This window comes from Sinocyclocheilus anshuiensis, unplaced genomic scaffold (genome assembly GCF_001515605.1).
Source record: "Sinocyclocheilus anshuiensis isolate Anshui unplaced genomic scaffold, SAMN03320099.WGS_v1.1 scaffold183, whole genome shotgun sequence".
NCBI classification, from domain to species: Eukaryota; Metazoa; Chordata; class Actinopteri; order Cypriniformes; family Cyprinidae; genus Sinocyclocheilus; species Sinocyclocheilus anshuiensis.
Genome location: NW_015548309.1, coordinates 967,119 through 990,986, shown reverse-complemented (window position 1 = coordinate 990,986; position 23,868 = coordinate 967,119). Strand labels below are relative to the sequence as shown.

At 35.7% G+C, this 23,868-nt stretch overlaps 3 protein-coding genes across 6 annotated transcripts in view; 1 reads left to right on the top strand and 2 right to left on the bottom strand.

Annotated features, from left to right (window-relative positions):
• Window positions 1-1,661: 1,661 nt before the first annotated feature.
• LOC107656295 (cyclin-D-binding Myb-like transcription factor 1) lies at window positions 1,662-7,841 on the bottom strand. The gene is made up of 17 exons (XM_016444064.1): window positions 7,573-7,841; window positions 6,971-7,083; window positions 6,753-6,878; window positions 6,355-6,446; window positions 6,065-6,164; window positions 5,882-5,958; window positions 5,654-5,811; window positions 5,504-5,536; window positions 5,308-5,417; window positions 4,310-4,538; window positions 4,072-4,223; window positions 3,839-3,991; window positions 3,650-3,735; window positions 3,378-3,536; window positions 2,286-2,438; window positions 2,055-2,202; window positions 1,662-1,958 (listed from the first exon to the last, which is right to left on the bottom strand). The coding sequence occupies exons 2-17, from the start codon at window positions 7,074-7,076 to the stop codon at window positions 1,921-1,923; spliced, it is 1,920 nt and encodes a 639-aa protein (XP_016299550.1). The 5' UTR covers window positions 7,077-7,083; window positions 7,573-7,841; the 3' UTR covers window positions 1,662-1,920.
• A 1,576-nt stretch (window positions 7,842-9,417) lies between these two features.
• LOC107656294 (UPF0577 protein KIAA1324-like) lies at window positions 9,418-19,153 on the top strand. Its single transcript, XM_016444063.1, has 22 exons — window positions 9,418-9,649; window positions 11,603-11,723; window positions 11,966-12,155; window positions 12,258-12,405; window positions 12,495-12,584; window positions 12,909-13,014; window positions 13,159-13,308; window positions 13,791-13,879; window positions 13,968-14,148; window positions 14,250-14,378; window positions 14,562-14,652; window positions 14,739-14,841; window positions 14,929-15,066; window positions 15,158-15,421; window positions 15,507-15,680; window positions 15,795-15,984; window positions 16,585-16,681; window positions 16,764-16,865; window positions 17,483-17,609; window positions 17,684-17,862; window positions 17,945-18,113; window positions 19,081-19,153. Exons 1-22 carry the CDS (start codon window positions 9,551-9,553, stop codon window positions 19,147-19,149), a joined length of 3,006 nt encoding a protein of 1,001 aa, XP_016299549.1. The 5' UTR covers window positions 9,418-9,550; the 3' UTR covers window positions 19,150-19,153.
• A 3,008-nt stretch (window positions 19,154-22,161) lies between these two features.
• Window positions 22,162-23,868, bottom strand: part of LOC107656293 (tetraspanin-9-like) — a 19,674-nt gene continuing 17,967 nt past the window's right edge. For all 4 annotated transcript variants that reach the window (XM_016444060.1, XM_016444061.1, XM_016444062.1 and 1 more), the window contains 3 exons: window positions 23,599-23,730; window positions 22,661-22,744; window positions 22,162-22,543 (listed from right to left, as the gene is read on the bottom strand). In XM_016444060.1, the coding sequence (XP_016299546.1) occupies window positions 22,472-22,543; window positions 22,661-22,744; window positions 23,599-23,730 (288 nt within the window). In that variant the 3' untranslated portion in view covers window positions 22,162-22,471. The remainder of the gene's footprint in view (window positions 22,544-22,660; window positions 22,745-23,598; window positions 23,731-23,868) is intronic.

Here is a 23,868-nt window from a genome sequence, read left to right as displayed (position 1 = left end):
GTACATCGCTAACTCAGTTAGCTGGATTTGATTGTTGACGATTTGGCATGATCTTGGATCATTTGGTTCTTCGAAGCTCATCCTGGAGTTGCTGTCATAGCAACAGGTCTGTAAACTTAAACCTGCTCGGGAGCAGGCTTATTTCATGCAAACAGGATTAGATGGCATCTTTTTAAGCAGAATTGATACTTAAAATCTGTCCGTTACCACCGCTACTTTATTACAAGAGTGCCCTACTAATCCAGGGACAATAATTTAAAATAATCATTTAAAAATTAATTTAAATATAATAACAATGTTGTGTAGTCTTTAATACTATAGACACAGCCAGTATTACTCACTGAGAGATTTATTCGTCATAAAATTATTACTTCATACGTGTATTCGAGTCTTACACACATGCTATACAGATAATGTAGAGTCGTGCATTAATTTGAGTGCTGACAGCTATTATGGGAGTGGCTTGATGGAGCGCAGGAGATGCAGATAACATGATCTTGACCCTTAAAAAAACTTGAATTAATGCTGTCACGTAACAAATCTGTTCAAATATAAAATTAAATGAATTGCTAATTACATTGAAATAAAAATGTAAAATATTATAAATCGTGAATATAAATAATTGGGAATCATGTAAAAAATTTAAATAAAATAAAAACAGTGCACATTTCATTTGTCTATTATAACATTTATGTCGTTTTGTTCGCTTGGCTGTTTCCTTATAAAAGTCCCAAACTTTGTCAAGTTAAAACAGGTGAAATAAAATAAAAACTAAAATAAATAAATAAATAAATAGTAATATAAAAAAACTAATAAACCGGATGAAAATAATAAAAAAAAATAACTAAAAAATAACTTAAATGTAATCAAACCCATAATGTATAAAAATAAAAACGAAATAAAAATTGTAATAAAAACTATGAAAGAGCATTAATAAACACGTCTAAAATAACACTGGTTGAAGGCGAGAGGTCTTTGTTTTGGTTTTCATTTAAAACGATGTTTATCATGTATGTTCGGAAGCAGCCTCCATAATCACCATTTTTGCCATTTCATTTGGTATTACGGTGCAGAAATTAGACACATATCTCCTCTAACAAAACAAACAAGCAAAAAAAACTTCAGCTATTCTAGCTTAGTAATACAGTCCTTACCTTAAGGCAGCTTTTGGGGACAAGTCAGATGTTTAGAATTTAAGATTTAACCAATAACATTAATTTCCTCTTCCCTGTTCATTAATCTCCGAGCTACAAAAGTCCAATTCATTTTATTAATGAGAACAGATCATTTCAATGGCAAAATAGTAATGACATGCACGTGGTGACAAAATTTGGTTTATTCAATAAATAAACACAGAGGCACTAATTTACAGGTAAGGTGAATATTTAAACCATTTGATAAATTATGGCCATCTAGTCTAGTGGATATTTGGAATGATGCAAACATTCTTGTACAACCGCTCTAATATATCAGAGCAGTGCAAAGTATTACTGTTAAGCAGGAAAGTAGGCTACAAAAACTAGTCAAATCTAAATGTACAGTGGGTACGGAAAGTATTCAGACCCCCTTCAATTTTTCACTCTTTGTTATATTGCAGCCATTTGCTAAACCTACCCACTGTACATACACACACACACACACACACACACACACACACACACACACACACAAAAAAAACATTTAAAATAATGAACGTATTACATAATTTTAAATACACCATAAAAAACAAGTGCCGCTTCTTTAATGTTTTTAACTGCACTGAGACACATATGAGGCTCAGGAACTTGCATGATAAATAAATACTGAAGTGTTTTGACGCACGCACATTTCTTTTGATGATGTCTGGATGATCCTGCATGCTGCATTTGTCCCTACATAAGGAAACATATCCTCTGAAGTCAGTGTTTTGTGTCTTGTTGGTCAGTCTGATCCCTCTTCCTGGTTTTCCAGAATGGGATCTGCATGGAAAATCAAATGGTTAGAGCGCTTACACTACCTGTTAGCCTTCTAAATAACTTACCAGACTTAGTCAGCCAGCAAGCTAACATCATTACCTGTCAGCGTTCCTAGTGGCAGGACAGAATCTGCACTGATGTCCTCATTAGTAGGAATAAAGCTGCTCGGAGACGGAACCATGAGCACGGCTCCTTCACCCATGCCAGAACTCTCTACTGTTTCCTCAACTTTAGGAGAGTCGAGAGTCTAAACAAAGAAAGGAGAATTTCATGAGCAGGAAGGTGGCATGAGAGCACTTTCATTTTTGGAATGGCTTTGGAAGACGATACCTTTTCTCCTTCTTGTGAAGGCTCTTCCTTCGCTAGCTCCTGCTCTCCCTCCAGCTCTGATTGGCCGAGAGGGTCTGAGAGGTCCTCTGAGGTCACCGTCTGGATGATGATGCCAGGGTGGGACATCTGAACTGTCACATTCTCATTGTCGGTCTAATGCAGATGGAAAAAGTTGGCAGAAGAGAGAGAATTACAGGCTTTGTGACAGCATGTTATTTTTGGGATATCATATTCACCATTTTAGTATGATTAACATACTATTGTAGTTTTTACTAATATTTTGAATTAGTTTTTATTTTCATTTTAGTTTTGTTGAAATAATTAAAACTTAAAATAATTACATTAAGTTTAAATTTGGTACTTTTTTTGTTTTATCACAAATGTATATGCAAAATTTATATATTTTATTATCAATAGTTTTATTAAAAAAATTTATTCTTTTTTATTTCTATTTTCTTTGTCATTTAAATTTTAAAATAAAGCAAAATACTTGCCAATTAAAGTTCAGTTTTAGTAATTTTGCTGTGCTTTTGTAATTTTTATTAGTCTTATCACAAATGTATATGTAAAATTTATATATTTTATTATCAATAGTTTTATTAAACTTTTTAATTCTTTTTTATTTATATTTGAGTAATTTTGCTGTTTTTGTCATTTTTATTAGTTTTTGTTTTAAAAAAAATCATAACGTATGCATATGCAAAATGTATATATTTTAGTATTAGTAGCATACTATTATAATTTCTATTAATATTGTAAATTAGTTTTCATTTTAGTTGTTCTTTGTCAGTATAATTTTATTTTTCATAAAATAATTTAAGTTTAGTTTTAGTGTGTTTTGTCACTTTTATTAGTTTGTTTTTATGTCTACACAGCTTTTATACATTTTTATTTCAGTTTTAGTTTTAGTCATTTTAGTAATTCAATATCAAACTAAATAAAAAATGTTGAAATGTAAAAAAAAAATGCCTTGGCAACTAACTGAAATAAAACAAGTTTTGGTTTTTATTTGTTATTTTATTTCATTTAACAAATATGTTTTTTAATAGTTTTAGTAATCTTTAATGAACGTTGTGCACACATAAGGCTTACCGTGAGGCTGTGTAATATAATCTGGTCTGGTGAAGATGGAGAAGCTGCAGCTGTGAGTGTGACCGTGGGATTGGCTGAGAGTGTGAGTGGGAGGCTCTGATTGGTTCCTGTCTGGAGGAAATACGTTCCAGGGGTGCCAGTGGGCTGCAGGTGAAATGACTAGGGAGGAAATGACACAAATGATTTATAAATACAGCTTATAATTATTTAATAATTCCTACAGTTTTGAAATTTTTTTACAAAAATGATCAAAATAAATCTGAGGTACTCACAGGCAGTAATTCAAAGGTCTGTAGAGCTCCGGAGTTCAACGTGATTGTTTCACTGTCTGAGGTACCGCTTGCACCGTCTGAAGAAGCTGTGAAAAGAGGAAATGGTGCATTGAATCTACAATGGCACTGAGCTCATATAACCACAAAATTCAAGCATCACAAACTGAAACCACATTCACACTGACTCACAGACATGTGTGATCTGCACTGGAATCTGGACAGGGATCTGCAGTGCGGTGATGGGGCTGGGCGAAGCATTAGCAGATCGGGAACCAACCACCACGACCTTGTTCATCGCAGACGGCGGTGCCTCCACAACATCCTGCAGCCCTTTCAACAAGACTACACCACACAGAAAACACTGCTTCAGTGTCTGAACTCACATTATAACAGACATGCTAGCTATGAAGACTTTGTCTCACCAGGAAAGGGAAGTTCCTTGTGATTGGCCACTTGTCTCTTGATGGTCCACCATTTGCTGCGGAGCCACTGAGGCGAGCGAACGCTGCTCCACCCACCGGCCAGAATGTCCCAATTAATGTAATTCTCATCCTCCACATCCAGTTCAGCTATCCTGCTCATACATAGTTATCATAAATTATTCATAACTAGTTTGTGAACAGATATACCGTCCATGCCGGCCCTTTTGCTGTGAACTACCTGCGAACAAGGTTGATGTCATCTTCTTTGGTCCACTCCGTGCCACCGCTCTGTTTCCAGTTAAGGTAATTGAGCCATTTGGAGCGGCACTGCTTCTCTGAGCGAGAGCCGACAAGTTCAGCCACAGATGCCCAAGAGACTCCCTGAGTTACAACGTCACCTGCCTCTGTGCAAGTCAACTCATGAACCACCTCCGCCAACCTTCTCTCCTCCTCCTCCGTCCATTTTCCTGAAGCGTGGGAGTTTAAGAGGATGTTAGTGTCACATTTTCACAACTATATATCTAAAAAATACAAAAAAAAAGAATATATAAAATGTACTACATATTATATTATTTATATTCTATATAATTTATAACAACAATTATTTTTAATAATTCATTAGTTTTATAAAATATCTAACAGAAACATGTTTAATGTACTTTAATATATTCAATAATTCTAATAAAATAACAATTACAATATTTTTAATAGTTACTTAATAAATATTATAATTATAATAAAAATATAATGCTAATTATCTTAATAATTCAGTTTTAAAATATAGCTTTCATAACAGAAACATGTTTGGTTTACATTTATTTTGTTTCTATGTTATAAATATATTTTAAAACTCGATTATCAAAAATAATTAGCATTATATTTATATTATCATTAAAGTAATTATTATTTAACCATTAAAAAATAATTTACTATAATTTATATAATAATAATAATTTTATTATTCATTAATAAAGTAAAAATTATTTATATATCATTATTTTCATTTATTTTTATTAATTAATAATAACAAAAATTTAATTATAGTAAAATTAAATAAATAAACAATATATATGATTTATTTTTTATTTTATTTTTTTATGAATGAATATTATAGTAAATATAGTAAAATAATAAATATAGTAAAAAAGTATAGTGAATATTTTAAACAGATATGTTTCTCCTGGTATAATCGACCTCTTCGGTGGGACACTAAAATGAAAATTTGGAAAAACTTACCGGTGTTGCATGTGTCCTTCATGAGTCGGCAGCGGTCCTTGACAGACGAAGCACTGCGGCCAAGTGCCGTCCCAATGGTAGCCCAGTCATTTCCATGTTTCTCCCTTAGCCTAATAACACACACCCAAATCTGACAATGTAGACTCACAAACTCAGATCACACTTCATGGCATTCAAGATTAATGGCTGAACTTACCCCTTCAATTTATCGATCTCCTCATCAGTGTATCTAAACAACAAGAATAGCACATATCAAATATTACACCAGTCATTTTAGATATATAATTGTTTCAGTTTGGGTTTGTAAATCTGCTTAAGAGATCAATAAAAGCAACTGCATCCTTACTTGCCTACGTGGTTTCGGTTATCGTACATTCGCAGTACACGTCTGTATACAGCGAACAGCGGTCTGTTCAAACCGCACGCTATACTGCGGTAAAAATCCTTTCGCTCCTCTTTTGACATCTCAAAGATGATTTCCGCAGGGTCCTGAATGCCTCGGTTCTGAGTTGGGATGCACAGACAGATGAATATTGAGGGTGATAAATGTGATGCATCTATAAAGCATGCTCACCTTTAAATATCGCTCTATGTTGCTCATCAGGAGATCAATCTCCTCTTTTGACCACATGCCCTGTTTCCATTTGTGACCTGAGGATATATGATAAATACAATGACTGTGTGAATTGATATCAGGTCCTATATTTCTTGTGCTGGGATTACAATACAGACCTGTATCTATGGGAATATGTCTTACCCTTATTAACCAGTGTGTCTTTATCCTCTTTCGTGGTGAACCAGGCTTGACTGACAGCTGATACATCTTTATCTTTCTTTTGGACAGAAGAATCCTTATCCTGTTGACAAACAACATTTTTATAGGTGTACATAAACAATTATATATATAACTTACTAAATACTGTTTACATATATACACAAAATCAGAAATAAATAAATAAGACATTAAATGAAGTATTAAATCCATGCAAAGCTAGAAATTAAAGCTGATAACTAAGCTGTATGCACTCATAAACATATGAATTCTACCGGTATTTCAGAAGGATCGTTTGATTCCAGCTCCCCATCTCTCATTTCTGTAGCAGTCATTGTCACCTCGAAGCTTTCATCACCTTCTGTAACTAAAATCAGAACAAACCAGTTCATAAAATATCCCTCTTTACAGTTTAGTGCATTATATTGTCACTAAGTGCAAGTGATATTATATAATATATATATATATATATATATTATAGTATATATATATATATATTCTAACAGCTACTCAACTATAGGCATGAATTTGGGGTTAAACTGTTTGACTGAGCAGTGGCTAACGGGAAAGTTTAGGAAAACGATATGAAAACAATTTTTGCATTATCATTTGGTATAAAAGTCACTTTAAGTATAAACGGTGCACAAACATGTGATTGTGTGTTTAAACTCACTTGGCAGAGTGACAACAGAGTACTCCGTTGAGGAAGAGTCCTGAGGGTCTTCTCCATCTTCACTGGACAACCGCAGTCGTTTGTGAACAGGTTCGGTGGTCCCGCCTGAACCCAGATCCTTCCCATCTGCATGTCCAAACCATACAAGAACATTATAGAAACAAATACAATATAATAAAGCACAATATCATGAGGTGGGTCGCAGGTTGTGATCTCACCATTCTGAGGGCAGTGCAGAATTATGTTTCCATCAGTGTCCTGAGTAAATGTGACAGAATTGATGGATTCAAGGGTCACAGTGGCTGGGACATCCCCTGTGTTCATGCTCAGCCTACAGGTTAATACACACAGAGTCAGACTCACTTCTAATGTCCTAAAGAGAAGCCTAAACACTTGATTTGTACTATACTGGATATTCATTATACTAATGTAAACATTCAGACGGTTTGCTTGCAACCAGTGTTGCTGAATATATTTAACCATAGACATTTAAGCCAAAGCAAACTTGAATAAAACACACAAATGCATGACTCGCGACCTCAGTTAAAACATTTTTATGGAGAAGCTGAATAATATCAGCGTAAAATCATAGTATGCACCATTCTGATTAATGCCTTGTTGTAAACTTCCAGTGTGCTTATTTAATTTAAGCAGATGAGGAATAATGAGACGCCATGTTTATGTGCAACATGAAGCCGTGAGGCCTCGACGGCATTTATTCGATGTCGGTGCGTTATTTTTCATGTGTAGAATATAAAGAAACAAGTCCAGCGCACAGAGGTGAGCGAAAGTGAAATCTAGCTTTGGTTTTGGTACTTACTTCCTGTTTTGGGTACGGGGACTTCGCAGTGACCAGGATGAAGGCAAATACCAGGATGGAGGATACGCTTTTTTCTGCTTCTCCTCATGCAGAGCGGAAGTGTCTACAGAAGCCCGCCGGTGACTTCCGTTTCTGGACGCTGTTTGAATGTTTTTGACCGAATGTTCGTTTGTCTTTTATAAGTGCACCTTTGTGTGGGTCGTCGCCTTATATGTGGACGAAACACGCTTTTTGAGTAAGGATTTATTATGTGGTAAGCACTCTCACACAACACGCTTTCACATTAATTGCAGTCTCCGCAGCGCCATCTGCTGTTAAACCTGGAGAAAATATGTTACTTGTATTAAAGGGGTCATATGATGCCAAGACCAAACAAAGTAGTTTCGCTTTCACAACGAAGCACACAGCGTCTTCAGGATATGGCCGCGGCAACAATACTACAGTGAGAATAAAAGTTACTTTATTTGTGTGAACATTTGGGCGGCGTTATGCAAATCTTCCCACAGAGTGACATAGGTATGTTGGGGCGTGTTAGAACGAGCAGTTTTAGGTAGGCGTGGCTGATTCTTAACTTTTATAAAGGATATCTCTTTGGATTTGAGACTTTAGTCTTTGCAACTTTACAGATCTTCTTTGAGCTTGTAGAGCTTGTAACACTCCAAAGAGAAAGGAAAAATTGAAATCGCATCATATGACCCCTTTAAATGGCTTATTCAAGTGTACCTTGGCATATCTTTAAGGGGGAAAAAATGCCTAAACCACGCTTGTTTGTTTGTTTGCCAAGGAAAGCGCTGCCAGAACAAAGCAATTTGATTTACAATAACTGATTTCAAATAAATAAGGAAACATTTTTTGCTGTAATGGTTTAGAATTAAAAATGTGTAACTTTCCTGTATATATGTTTCCTGCTTGTAGCGTGAAAATTATTATAATTACTGGTGATATTCTTACAATAATGCATGCATAAGCCAAAAGGCAATAAATAAATAAACAACGAGTTTGTTTATTCGAGTTATTGTACAGTCCTAGAATGTCAAAAATGCCATATTCCACACCTGGAAGGTGGATAATCAAGCTTGTATTTTTTGCTGTAATGATTTAGAAATGTAATCTGTTTCATCTTTGTAATAGCGTGAAAATTATTATAATCACTGGTGATGTTCTTACAATAATGCATGCATAGGCCAAAAGGCAATAAATAAATAAACAACGAAAAAAAGTTACATATATTCCACACCTGGAAGGAAGATAATCAAGCTTGTATTTTTTGCTGTAATAATTTAGAAATGTAATCTGTTTCATCTTTGTAATAGCGTGAAAATTATTATAATCACTGGTGATGTTCTTACAATAATGCATGCATAGGCCAAAAGGCAATAAATAAATAAACAACGAAAAAAAGTTACATATATTCCACACCTGGAAGGAAGATAATCAAGCTTGTGTGCACATACAAAGATTTTGCAGATGTTTATGCAATTTCTTTTTTTCGCTCAGTTGCATTGTTGTTTCCTGTTTTCACCTTGTTTTCTTTTCATCCTGACAATAAATAAATAAGGTTGCGTGATGGTGTAATATTGCTGAATTATTTATTGCGTATTGTCTCATGCTCTCCCAGCATGACTTTCTTACTAAGGGTCACTTTAATAAAAGAACATCGTCGAGTGTTCAACTATATAGTGTTTGTTATTTATTTATGTATTTGTTTTTATTTTATTTTTGGAACATTATCATTAGTTCATCTGAAATTGAGCAAAAAGGCTGAGTTGGCCTAAATAAAAGATGCCGATGTGACTTGACTGGGAGACAGACAGGCGTGACGTCAGTAAGCGCAACTACAGTAGGATCTTATCGTTGAGCAGAGCGCAGCCTGTTCGCATTTCAGCCTCTAGTTTATGCATAGACATCACGAAACCTCGTTATCTTTTTTCGGATCCTTGGCATTTATTTTTGTTCCTTTCATTCCGGCCTTTATGAGATGGAGAAGAGGGCGCTTTGGACATCCTGTTATTTTGTGCGCTTTGTAACCCTCATCCTCTGCGCACCAGAGTCAGGCAACCTGCCACAGTGTAAAGAGGTAAACGACAACATGTTACCTTTTTGTAAAACATATATAGGCCTATTTTATTTTATCATGACAGTTTTAAACCAGTCGCGACGTAGGCACATTTTGTTTCTACATTTAACTTTTTAAAATAAATACTAAAATGTTATTCTTATATGATTGTGAGCTTGTCTTTAATGCTAGTTATCTATTCATGTTTTAATTAATTGTATTATTCATTTTTAATACACAAACATAATGGTTATGTGTATGCACAAAATGCGTAATGAAAAGTCAAAAAGAACATCTTGTTATTGCCATTAAAATGGTTACGGACGAGGATCATATAATATGATGACGCCGCGCTCAGCTGACCAATCAGATGACAGCTCGATTATTGTGTGTTACGCGATGCAGTTGTGTTAGTGCTTGTAAGAATGGATTCATATGAACTTTAAACATAATAATACAACCTCTCTGGATCCCTCTATTTGATTTGAAAAGACTGGTGTTGTTCTTGCCTCATCCATATTTGCATACAAAGACGCGCATGTTATTAAAGGTCCACTTCACCCAAAAATGAACAGATGGATGCTGGACAGAATGACAGCCTCAGTTACCATTTACTTTTATTCTATAGAAAAACGTTCTGCTATATATCTAAAATACAGTTTTGGGGTAAGAAATAATGAAAGAATCTTAATTTTGGGGTGAACTGTTCCTTTAAGAGCATTTGTGGGGGAGGCTGGGTAACAGTGGCAGGTGAAGGTGCACCATTAGTGATAATGTGTGTGCTGTAACCAAGCATTACAAAGATGACAGGCACCTCCAGTGGGATGCATTTATCAACTGTCTGAAGGCAGTGTAGCCAACAACTTCATTACACTGTATTATGGTGGTATACTAAATTATGTAATGGCTCTTACCTGTGTATCCAGTCCATTTTGGCTTTTGAGTGTGCAGCAGGCCCCTAAAGGAGCAGAGAACAATCGCTGCGTTTCATAGCATTGGACACACACTGATTTGCATAACAGATCTGTCAACAAAGACGCACACACAGGAGGTATTTAGTGGCCTCATTATTTCAGGTTGTTATCAGTGTATATCAGGCTCTAATTCATTACCATCCACAACCAAAAGCAATGAGTGATCGTCATGACAACAGTTACAGGGCTCCTGGCCGTTGCCCTGGCGACTGTCCAGGGACAGAAGGCAGATAGACAGACTGTCACCCCCTCCACCCCCCCACACAATATATGTAATCTGTTATATGTGCCTGAGAGTTTGTGTTTTTTGGAAACTGTAGGGTTAATATAATATAAGATGTGCTGCCTGCTTAATATAAAAAGAAAATGGCACAAATTATGTCACATGACCATGTGTTTTGACAGGGCACTTTCTGTAAAGCTGCCTGTGTTTGAGAAGAGCACACATTTTATTATTTTATTTACTTTTTATTTTTTCTAAAAACCTTTTTTATGCATGTCAAAATAAATTTTGCCCATGATTTTGTATTTATGTATGTATGTATGTATGTATTTTAACACAGAATGGTAGCTGTGGGGTAAAGTAAACTTTGGGATAAGCTGTTCCAGTGGCGAAAGCTAAAAAAAAATAAAAAAATAAACAATTCTGCATTAAAATATTCTAAATATTAAACTTTTTATCCTTACTGGTTTATGAAATGGTCACTTTTAATCACCATAATTTGTGGTTGATGTAAATGTCTGAATATGTCAGTGTGAATGTGTGTTTCAGACAGTTCATACATTAAGCAGTAGTAACATTACAAAATGTAAAAAAAAATCTTCAAAAATACTATTGTATAATATTATATTATTATATGTTAAAAATTCTATTTATTAAAAGATTGTAAATACTACTTTTTTTTCTTGCTGGTTTACGAAAAAAAGGTTACTTTTATTGACCATAACCTGTGTTTTATGTAAATGTTTGAATATGTCGATATCTGTATGTGTGTTTCAGACAGATTACTACTTTGAGTACACAGAGTGTGACAGCACGGGCTCCAGATGGAGAGTTGCCATTCCTCACAGACAGGGGAGCTGCTCGGGGCTTCCAGAACCTGTCAGAGGCACAGACTGCAGTAAGAAAACAACCACATATAGACACTCTTAATGAACATACATTGCATTACTTACAATATCAAACCAAGTGACATTTAACCTAAAGAAAGTTAGCCAAGCACACTGTGGGAACGTTTCCTTGGTTTTATATTTTGCTATCAAAAGCAATGACATTTAAGCAATTTAAATATGTCCTAATACTTTTGAGATCCTTGGTATTGTGTCAGTAAACAAACACAGTCTATGCTTACTTGTTGTACAGCTTTTTCTTGTGAAGCTGGGGAGTTTTTAGAGATGTCATCCCAGCAGTGCACATCATGTGCGGCCGGCTCTTATTCATTGGGCAGCGGCGTGCGTTTCGATCAGTGGGACTCCATTCCTGCGGGATTCAGCAGTTTGGCTACATACATGGACTCAGGAGGTTCAGGGGACGACTCAATGACCTGCAACAAGTATATTCTGTTTATATATACCAGCATATTCTATTCTCTAATCTTTTGCAGTGTATTTTCTGATCTGGATCTGTCTGTTTACATTGTGCTGTTCAATTGCAGTTCTTCATGGACAGCTCAGGGAACTCACTTGGAATCCAATCGTGATGACTGCACAGTAGCGCTGGTGTACGCGGTGCATCTCATGAAGCAGGGATCCGTCTCCTTTGACTATCAATATGTCGACAGCAACATCTTCTTTGAGTTCTTTGTGTGTTTTACTTCATACATCTTTTTTTTTCTACAAATGTGTTGAAGTGAACATTTATCTCTAAAAATAATGTTTAATTTTTGGTGCAGATTCAGAATGACCAATGTCAGGAGATGGACCAGACAGGGAGTGAGAAATGGATCAAACTCACCACTAATGGAGAGTGGGGAACCCATATGGTTAGTCATCTTGGATATTTTGTTCTTATTAAAAGGGATAGTTCACCCAAAAGTGAAAATTCAGTCATTATTTACTCTCATGACGTTCCAAACCTGTATGACTTTCTTTCTTCTGCTGAACAAAAAATAAGATATTTTGAAGAATGTTGATAACAAAACACTTTAGCTGTTTAGTTACCAAATATCTTGTCTTTTTTTCCAGAGACAGGTTTGGAACAAAATGTAAGTGATAAAATGATCACAGAATCTTCATTTTTGGGTGAACTATCGCTTTAAGGATTATGCAGTATTAATGTCTAATGTAGCTGTTTTTGCATGTCACAGGTAAATCTGAAGTCGGGAACTAATATTCTGTATTGGAGAACCACAGGAATGCTCTTGGGTGGGAAACCAGTGAAACCGGTCCTTTTGAAGAACATCCAGATCGAAGGTGTGAGATTCTGATTAAATCATGTCTACTTTTGTGTCTCACACCCTTTGAGGTGATGACAAATCAATTCAGATGCAGTCTGAACAATTTGTGTTGTGATATTTTATGGTCATATATATTTTTTTTTACACGTTTTGTGAGCAGGTGTGGCATACACATCAGAGTGTTTTCCATGCAGGCCGGGCACCTTCAGTAAAACCCCAGGCTCTTCCTCATGTGACCTTTGCCCCAGGAACACTTACTCTGGAAAGGGAGCCAGTTCGTGTACACCATGTTCCAAGACACAGTACTCCCGTACGAACACACAAAAATCAATCATTCAGATGATTTCTTACATTCTTTGCTTTACCAAACAATCTGCATCTGATCTGTTCTGATCATTTTAGCATGAATCCAATACAATCCAGTAACTTAAACACTTTTTCAGTGTTTATAATGTTTTTAGTATGACCATACATCTTATTTTTCCTGGACATTTCCTGGTCGGTATTTCTAAATTGCCTAAAATGTCTGGGTTTTGCTTTGTTTTCCAATTATGTACAATGCCTGCTTGCTATTGGTCAAACTACTTTTCAGTTATTACCTTCAGTAAGTATGAAGTAGTTTGACCAATAGCAAGCAGGCATTGTACATAATTGTTCAATCGGACTCTAGGACTGCAAAGAGCATGTCAATAGGAAAACAAAGCCAAAATCTGGAAATTTTAGGCAATTTAGAACTCCTGGCCAGGAAAAAGAGGACGTATGGTCACCCTAATGTTTCTCTACATGTTCTAGAGGAGGGATGGTCACAGTGTAAAGAGAGACCTCCTTGTTCAGAGAAAGACTATTTTCAAATCCACACGGCCTGTGATAGTGACGGCAAGGTAGGTTATAATGCTGAATGTTTTTTTGTTGCTGTTGTAAATTATGTGTGGATATTTTGTTCACTTTTATATTGCTGTATTATTTTAGACCCAGATACTGTACAGGTGGGTGGAGCCTCAGGTGTGTGTGGAGAATGTGACTGGTTCTGTGACACTGCCCCCTTCTGGAGAGAAAGAGGACTGTCCACCCTGCAATCCAGGCTTCTACATGCACAACTCTTCCACCTGTTTACCTTGCCGTCAAGGCACTTATTCTGATGGCACCACAGGTATATAGACATACATTAACATAGATACATACTCGTGTATTATGCAACACTGTTGGTTTACTGGTACTGGTGAATAATGGAGAAGATTCCTTTTGGCACAGAATGTCAAAGATGCCCGGGAGGAACCGAACCTTCTTTAGGATATGAATACAAGTGGTGGAACATCCTGCCGAGGAATATGAAAACTTCTTGTTTTAATGTGGGCAACTCCAAATGTGATGAAATGAATGGTAAGAAATGTAATTATTTGTGAAATTTACTAGCAATTTCTGAGTGAACATATTCATTCATATTTTTTCAGTGTAGTCTTTCAATTAATATGAAGACATAAATATGGCATCTATATAATAATTATACAATGAGAATGAAAAGAATGGTCAAACATGTTACCCGATGCCTATTTGCTTCTGTAGGTTGGGAGGTGGCTGGCGACCACATTTGTAGTGGAGTGGGCGGCTCAGATAATGATTACCTCATCTTAAATTTACGAGTGCCTGGATTCAAGTGAGTCAGATCTATAATTCCAGTGTTAAAATGTTGGTTGTACATAGAACATGTACAAGTGGCCTCTCTTTTTCTCTCTCTCTCAGACTTCCTACTTCTGTGGACGATGCTTCAGCTACTGAGTTCGGCCAAATCACGTTTATCTTCGAGACCAACTGCAGCGCAGACTGTGAACTCTATTTTATGATAGTAAGATAATAATTGAACCAAAATAGTCATTATAATGAATTAATCTGCAAGTTACTCTGCAACCGAATCAATGTGTTTTCTCCATAGGATGTCAACAGGAAGAGCACAAATGTTGTAGAATCATGGGTAGGGACTAAATTGAGACAAGCATACACCCACATCATGACCAAAAATGCTTCGGTTTCTTACACATGGGCTTTCCAACGCACCAACAAAGCCTCTGATGTAAGTATTCGCCTAGAAATCACAGGAATTAGTCTAAAGTACCTTTTTGTCACGTGGAAAAGTTCTCATTCGCTGTGTTTTTCTCTCCAAGGTGCGCCAGTATGTAAATGACATTGCAAAGATCTACTCGATCACGGTGACTAATGCGATGGATGGCTCAGCGTCTGGTTGCCACGCCTGTGCTATGATGAGTCAGCGGGACGGCTCTTCCTGTGTCCCCTGTCCTGCTGGACACTTCATCAACAAAGACACCAACCAGTGCCAGGAGTGCCCGTCCAACACCTTCCTCTCTGGGCATCACATTTATGGCCAGGAGGCCTGTCAGCCCTGCGGTCCTGGAAGCAAGAGCAACAAAGTATGAGTAAGACCAAGAGAAAATGCATGACTATGTTGGTTTTTAACACTGTATAACATGCAAAATGTGTTTTATGTGTGTCCAGGAGCACTCTTTGTGTTTTAACGACTGCACCTTCATGCATATGGAGCTGAACCAAACGCTGACCTACGACTTGAGTGCCTTGAGTTCAGTGGGGTCAATCATGAACGGGCCTAGTTTCACATCCAAGGGAACTAAATACTACCACCAGTTTAATATCAGTCTGTGTGGGGCTGAGGTACTCTCACATGCAAACATCTCTATCTTTAGCCGACTAAAAATAGATTGCTTTGATAGAAAATGGCTTAAGATCATCTACAAAGTCATCTTGCATATTTGCTTTCTGTGGCAGGGGAGGAAGGTGGCGGTGTGCACTGACAATGTCACGGATCTGTCCAGTAAGGACCTGCAAAATGAATCGGCTGACCTTAACAATTTCGTCCAGACTTTTGTGTGCCAATCGACCATCATCCCTGCAGATGGACGGGGCTTCAGAACATCCCTGTCATCACAGTCTATCAGCCTGGCTGACACTTTCCTTGGTGAGTGTATTTCTTTAATGGTATTTAACATACACTGCCTTTGAGAAGTTTGGGGTCAGTAAGATTGTTAATTGTTTTTGAAGGAAGTCTCTTATCAAAACTCTCTTATCTTATCTGATCAAAAATACAGTAAAACAGTAATATTGTGAGATATCATCGCAATTTAAAATAACTGTTTTCTATTTCAGTATATTTTAAAGTGTCATTTATTCCTGTGATGGCAAAGCTGAATTTTCAGCAGCCATTCCTACAGTCTTCAGTTATTTTTATGGAAACTGTGGTACATTTTTTATGCTTTGATGAATAAAAAGTTCAAAAGAACAGCATTTATTTGAAATAAAGTGTGTATATGCACTATAACAGAGAATATGCATGCAAAAATTTAAATTTTAATATAATATAGTTGGATATATTACAATCAAATTGTAATATTGTACAAATTGTAATCATATTTGATTTTTGGCCCCTCATAGTAAAAAGTTGGTGCACTATATGTGATGTATAATAAAGACTATATGGCACTTTTGTGTTTAGCTCCATTCAGAGTAGAGGTGTTATACTGCTTACTCGTCTCACTTCCTTCATGCTTCCATTTCTCAGGAGCTTCTGTTGATAATAGTCTGGATGGGGTCACTGTCAGCTCAGACCTCTTCCCCAAGTCTTCATGGAAAGTTCCAGATATCAACTTCTTCTATCGGTAAATAAAGAAAGATTAACTTGTTTAAAATAGGTAGTTGATGTGTGCAATGATATTACATTTATAACACAATTCTCCTCAGCTCTCCACAGCCCACAGCATCCTGTCTGAACGGCCGTAGCACAGTCGTGACTCTGCGTTGCAATCCTGAGAAGAGTGCACTTGGGGAGCTCACTGTGCCAAGGTGCATGTGTTTCTATGTTCATTATCTGTATTTGTTTGCAAATGTATGTATTTTAGGACCAAGTAAACACATTAAATATGTTTAATGCTTTTGCATTTTTAAAAACAGATTAAAATGTGCATAGCAGAGTGTCGCAGTAAATGGAGAAAAACGCTCTTTACGGATAATTAACTTTTTTTAAAAACACAGACGGGACGTGTAGCAAAAATGAGCATTTTTCAAATTTGCATCATATGCATTCTTTGTATATGGTGAATTATCATCGAAGCTCAACAGCTGAAATATTACCCATGAGTGAAACACCGTTATTAATATAAATGCTAATACAAAGAGCATTCAGAGGTTTGCAGGCCAGTTGCAAATATGCAATGAATATTGAATGCTTGCAGATTTGCATTTTCAAATGTACGTTTTCTGTGTGTGAAATGAGAAATGTTGATTTTGCGTGCGAGTTGGGTTAGGAATGCCTTGAAATGAATCATTCAGCTACAAATAGCATCCACAAAAATTGTCGGACTGATTAATTACATTTACAAACAATTTTAATTGCTTAAGAAGAGACAATGTGGTAACGTTAATCACGAAAAAACACTTTTTAATTGTGTTTGTGTGTTTAGCAAGTGCCCAGCAGGAACATGTAATGGCTGTGAGTTCCATTTCCTCTGGGAGAGCTCTAGCGCTTGTCCTCTCTGCACTGAAACAGACTACCATTCGATAGAAGGAGCGTGCAAAGGAGGAGTGCAGGTACCTCTCTTTCCACAAATGCATACAATTTATTTGGCATCTTTCTGATTTTTCATGTATCCTTCTCATAACAGGACACCCTCTATGTGTGGAACGAACCAAAATTTTGCACCAAAGGGGTACCGCTCCCGAACAAGACCTCCGCCCACTGTGAGGTGGTCAGCCTATGGGTGAAGGTCGGAATTGGGGGCGGAGCCTTCATGGCCGTCCTCTTGGTTTGTCTCACATGCTATTTCTGGAAAAAGAACAAAAGGTAACAAAGCTGTCAATGGAAGTTAAGCTTGAGATGCAAAAAGTGCTTTTTGATTTTTGACCTCTTTTCTTTTTTTGTACAGGCTTGAATATAAATACTCCAGGCTAGTGATGTCGGCCAATAAGGACTGTGAGTTGCCAGCTGCGGACAGCTGTGCACTAGCCGAGGGAGAGGGGGAAGAGAATGAGGACGATGTTGTTTACTCAAATACTCCTTCTTTACTGGGTAAACTGAAAGCTATCGCGAGCAAGGTCAGTTAATTGCTATGAGCTTGATGCCATGACCAGATTTTCTCAATATATGTTTATTTATTTTATACATATTATATTCATTGAAGTGAATGATGTACTTATGGATATAACTAGTCGACATACATAGATATCATGTGATATCTGATATTATTACTAAATTACTGGCGGCACAACACAAATTTGCAACAAACGGTAATATTTTATAATAAAAATAATAATAGATATTTTCTATTAAAATAAATACAGATTCGTTCACCCATAATGTAGTAGTATATAGACTACACTACACATTCAAAAGTGTGGCAAATTTTTAAAAAGAAATGTAATAGTTTTATTCAGCATGGACGCATTGCATTGATCAAAAGTGACTGTAAAGAGATTTATAATGTTAAAAAATAATTTTATTTTAAATGCTGTTCTTTTTAAATTTGTTCATCACATAATCCTGAAAAAATGTATCATGGTTTTCACCAATATATTAAGCAGCACAACTGTTTTCAGCACTGATAATAATAAGAAAATCAGCATATTAGAATGATTTCTATAGTCATCACAGGAATAAATTACATTTTAAAATATATTGAAATAGAAAACAGTTATTTTAAACTGTAATATTATTTTAAAATATTACGTTTTTTTTTTAATTTATTGATCAGATAAACAAAAAAGTCTTACAGACCCCAAATGTTTGAATGGTCGTGTATGCTGCAGAAATGGCTTTTGTTAGAAACAAGACGTAAAAAAAACCAAAAAACTTTTGCTGAGATGAGATCATGACAAACTAAAAAAACAAGACATTAAAAAATAATGCATGGCCTCTTAAGGCTTCCGTAATAACTTGGAGATTATACAAACATATTTTCTGTGGTAATCGACATGCCACAGATGCTTATTGTGCTTACCTAAAATAAATTTTGTATAGTTTTTGTTTTCATCTGATGTTTTATTTACCTTTGTTTGGCTGCAGGCAGATGGAGACAACAGTGAGTCAGTACAGCTGAAGTCTTCTCAGTCAGAGAGATGGGTTTGGGGATAACTGGGAAAAATAAAAGGACTGCCACTGATGGAGAGAAAGACACTCCTTCTTCAGTTTCTCAATATTTCCAGCCGTCCCGTCTAATGTTTCAGAACCTATCTCTGTAGGGTCTCAATACAATGTGTTGTGTCAAAAAGCAGTAAATCTCTCTAGTTAAAATAAAATTAGCCCCATAAAGTAACTGTATCACATATATACCGCTAAAACATTTCAAAAGTTACAAAGCACTGCTTTCTGAAACACATCACAATATAATAACAATACACCCACGATCTCACCCACAGAGACATCAGAGATACATTTGCATCATGGTGTGTGTGAACAATTGAAACCACTATACTGTAAAGTAAGCCTGAAAAACTGTACGTTTGCTGGTATGCGTGTAAAAGTATGTTTAAGAGAATTTCTTTATGTTTAAGGTATATTTTTCCTGCTTGTTCACACACACTAGCATTCATACAGATATATCTAGTGTTTGGCCCACAGATAGAAACAGAGAGACTTACCTCCACACAGAGCTTCTTTAGTTTTATCTCAACGCCATTGCCAAATATCACAAAGCAGATCTAAAAGAGAGAAGAAAGCCCCTTCCTTTATGAATTAGAGAGGTCCATCCTCTCTCCACATCTCTCCTCTGAGGAGAACAAGAGACGATACTGTTTTCTACTTTGTATTGTTGTGTATTTCGAGCTGTATAAAGTTATGTTGAAATATGTTGTTTTACTCCGATTCCATTTATGCTTTAATAAACTTTAAGAGTGCTTTAAACATGGAGCAAGTGTGTTAAAGCATACAGAAAAACACTCCAGACCAGCTAACAATATGTTCATAAGAACATTCTGCTAGCATTCAGAAAATATTACTGTATTTCTGAATGTTCTCTGAACATTTTTTTAAGTGTTTTACATTTTTTTAAACATTAAGGGACCTTTCCATTGGATAAATTTCCAAACATTATGGGAATGTTACATTTGTTCTCTGAACATTCTAAACATTCTGTAATATTTAAAAAATGTTAGATAACGTCCAACAAAAACATTTCCGAAATAAAACATTCCTTGAATGATGTATAAATAACACATTTGTGCTAATGTTTTTAAAACATTAGTAAAGACTCTGAACGAACATTATATTAACATTACTAAAAGAAAATTTGTTCTTAACTTTGAGAGAACCTTAACGTTAGCCGAAGTTCTGAGAACGTTGCTTGTTGGCATTTCACTAAAAGATGCTTCATGTAAGTAAATGTCCACAGTCTTTTTAGAGTCAATGACTTGTAGAATGAATTACAAATATGAAAAATATTGTAACACCCATATGTAAACACAAGATGTGACTCACCTGGCTTATTCCTTGGTTACCTAAAAAAAAAATCGATGGCCCCTAAATGAGTGCAGTCCACAAGTTTGAAAAAGGGACCAATTATCTGAATATCCCATGGTGTGAGATCTACTTGACAGCCAACGGACAAATTACGTTTGCACTCGCAAATATAAGCATAACAATACATAAAACTGGGCACTAATAGGCATTCAACATGTCTGCACAATGTATTTCCTAAAAATCCTTATTTTTATTCAGCTTGCCATTGCTTCACTGTAATGTATGCTGAAATATGAATATTGCATATTTTACCTAGTTTTTGGAGGCAGTTATTTTGTAATATTCATGTCAGACAAGAACAAGTTATTTAAAAAAAATTTTTCTTTTTATTTAAAATAATATATTGATTAAACATTGACAGCCAACGGACAAATTACGTTTGCACTCGCAAATATAAGCATAACAATACATAAAACTGGGCACTAATAGGCATTCAACATGTCTGCACAATGTATTTCCTAAAAATCCTTATTTTTATTCAGCTTGCCATTGCTTCACTGTAATGTATGCTGAAATATGAATATTGCATATTTTACCTAGTTTTTGGAGGCAGTTATTTTGTAATATTCATGTCAGACAAGAACAAGTTATTTCAAACATTTTTTTTCTTTTTATTTAAAATAATATATTGATTAAACAGTAATGCAGATATGTCATTTGGTAATAAATTATCTTGATAATTCAATACTGTGTAAAGATGCAACTATTTAATCTGTGGATCAAAATATACCTATAGCACTCACAAACTGAATACGAGTAGGAATGTATTTTAGGAAAGTGACAGGAGCGACAAACCGTTTACAGAGGTTATGGCTTATAAGTTAACTCTCATTGCACTCTTTTAGGTGCCATTGCATGATACTCTTTGTTTTCAAGAGAGGCCATTATTAGGTCTTTCTCCCCCTCGATTTCCTAACCTCTATATCCTGCATCCTTTGATCTCATCTCCCTCGCTTCCCTGACAGTAGGTGGAGTAGGACAGCTCATTTGCCTCCCAGCAGTACAGATGCACTTTGAAAAGATCAGTGAGTGAGAAAACAAAGAGAGTAGACAGAGACGAGAAGAGAGTCACCAGGACACAAAGCCCCAGAGCGAGCAGATGACAGACTCTCCCTCTCATACATGGAACATACTTTTTTACAAATAAACACATTCATACTGAAACAAATGAAAGCAGGGAAGAGTGGGGTAAGCTGTGACACTTTTCGAATGTAAAATCAATTTGAAATACCTTAAAAATAATTGGAATATTTGAAGCCAATATATTTATAATAATATATATTTTCATATATATATATATATATATTCATTTTATATTTTATATAACAAATACATTTAGAGCCTGTCTGAATATCTGATAATAAAAATGCATTTTTGGTAGATTAATGGGGTGACATGTCTTACCCCACTCTCCCTAACACTTAAGTTATCAGATAAAGGATTGTTTGTGTGCAATTGTACAGTACTCTTATGTGAATGTGAAATATATACAGCATGCGATTGATATATTACATCAGCAAAGGGAACGGCGCCTACGTGTACACAAGTGTCCAATAAAGAAATAGTGAATGTATCCTCTTACAAGCGTTGCAGATATCCGATTTTACATGATGTGGGCTTTTTTTTTTTTACAGTTCATACATTATCAGACTATTTCCAAGACTGTTTGGCTTAACAGCTGCATCCATAACTGCTTCTCACAATGTATTCCCTTCATTAGTTTTCATCTCACAGTTGCTGTTAGCCCTCAGGCCAAAAAAAATTAGCCTCTCAGCAGCCAAGCAAAAATATCTACACTCTGTTCTACATAATTAAATCTGATAGAAAAAAAATACAGCTTAATTTTCACTGGTAATAGTTTGTGATGGCATGAAGCGGGGCTTGAAACAATACATTAGGTATTCTGAGAGTTTTTTGTAGTGTAACACTGGGGTTTCCTCTAGGCATCATACTTCTTTCCCGCCCTGTGGATTTGCTGGTACAAGGTCATGGAGAATGCCATCCCGAGCAGCTGCAGAACAGAGAAGATGGCATCAGCATGGGTGTGCATCAAACAGGATGTGACATCATTGGAGGCACAGCTATTTTCCAAAACACTCCAGGATGAGTCTAATCATAATGTTTGTACCTGTAAGACCAGCACACACATTGCGATGGTTCCGAGCAAATGTTTGTTGTCGTTCAGCCATTCCTCAACCTTCTCATAGCAACCCTAAGAGTCAGAAAGAAAAGTGTGTTGGCCCACAAAAGTGTGTAGTAACATTATGAGTAAAGTTGGGGAGGCTATTTTGAAACTCTTTATAAAATCTGAAACTTTACAATGTGCACCATATTAATAATAGTAGTTAGTTACCGTATAAGATAATAACAAAGAGTAGCTAACTAAATTAAAGCTATTTAAGCAGGAAATACAGTTACATTATCAAACTGGATGATCACAGAGTATTTATGGCAACTTGCCCAGGTACATTTCTAAATTACTTCTAACTACTAACACTAGCTAACAAAAAGAGAAAAATCTCATTTCTACAACTGAGTCAAAAACATTGTAGTTTAACGAAATAATTCTGTATTAACTACTTTTTATATTTTCTGTATTATCTAAATACAGTATAATATAGTTTAAAATAATCAAGGCATGTTTCCAAATTAAACTTATCAGTGTTAAATTATTAATCATTTTTTATTTATATGCACCAATAAACCGCAATATTTACCTACATATATTGACACTAACATATCTACTGAAACAATCAGTTTGATTGCTGAAAATGAGTCTAGCTGGTCTGCATTTTTGCTATAAATAATAATAATAAAATAAAATAAAATTACACCAAAGAAACTGATCAAATAATAATAAAATAAAAGCAAAGAAACTATTTAAAATAAATTTAAATTAGAGAAACTATTAAAATAAAATATTAATAAAATACAATACAATACAAATCAGAGAAACTTAAATAAAATGTACATTTGAGAAACTATTAAAATAAAATAACATTTACATCAGAGAATAAATAAAATAATAAAATAAAATAAAATAAAATAAAATAATAAAGGCCATACCTGTGACCAGAAGACGTTAGTGGCATTGCGACCGCACTCTCTGTAGTGTTCCTGGCAGCATCTGTCTGGAACGGTTTTCTCCTGCAGGGCATCATGCCAGTCTGTGTGGCCAGTTACCCCACAACACTGCCACTGAGAGACAGAGTGAATATTCAGATTCATCATTTACACACTAAGCAAAGAACATTTCTGCAGACGCCTGCATATTGTTCAACACTGGAGGGCTTCATGAGTTATCTTCCATTATTCTGTGGAGAGCAGCTGCGGATA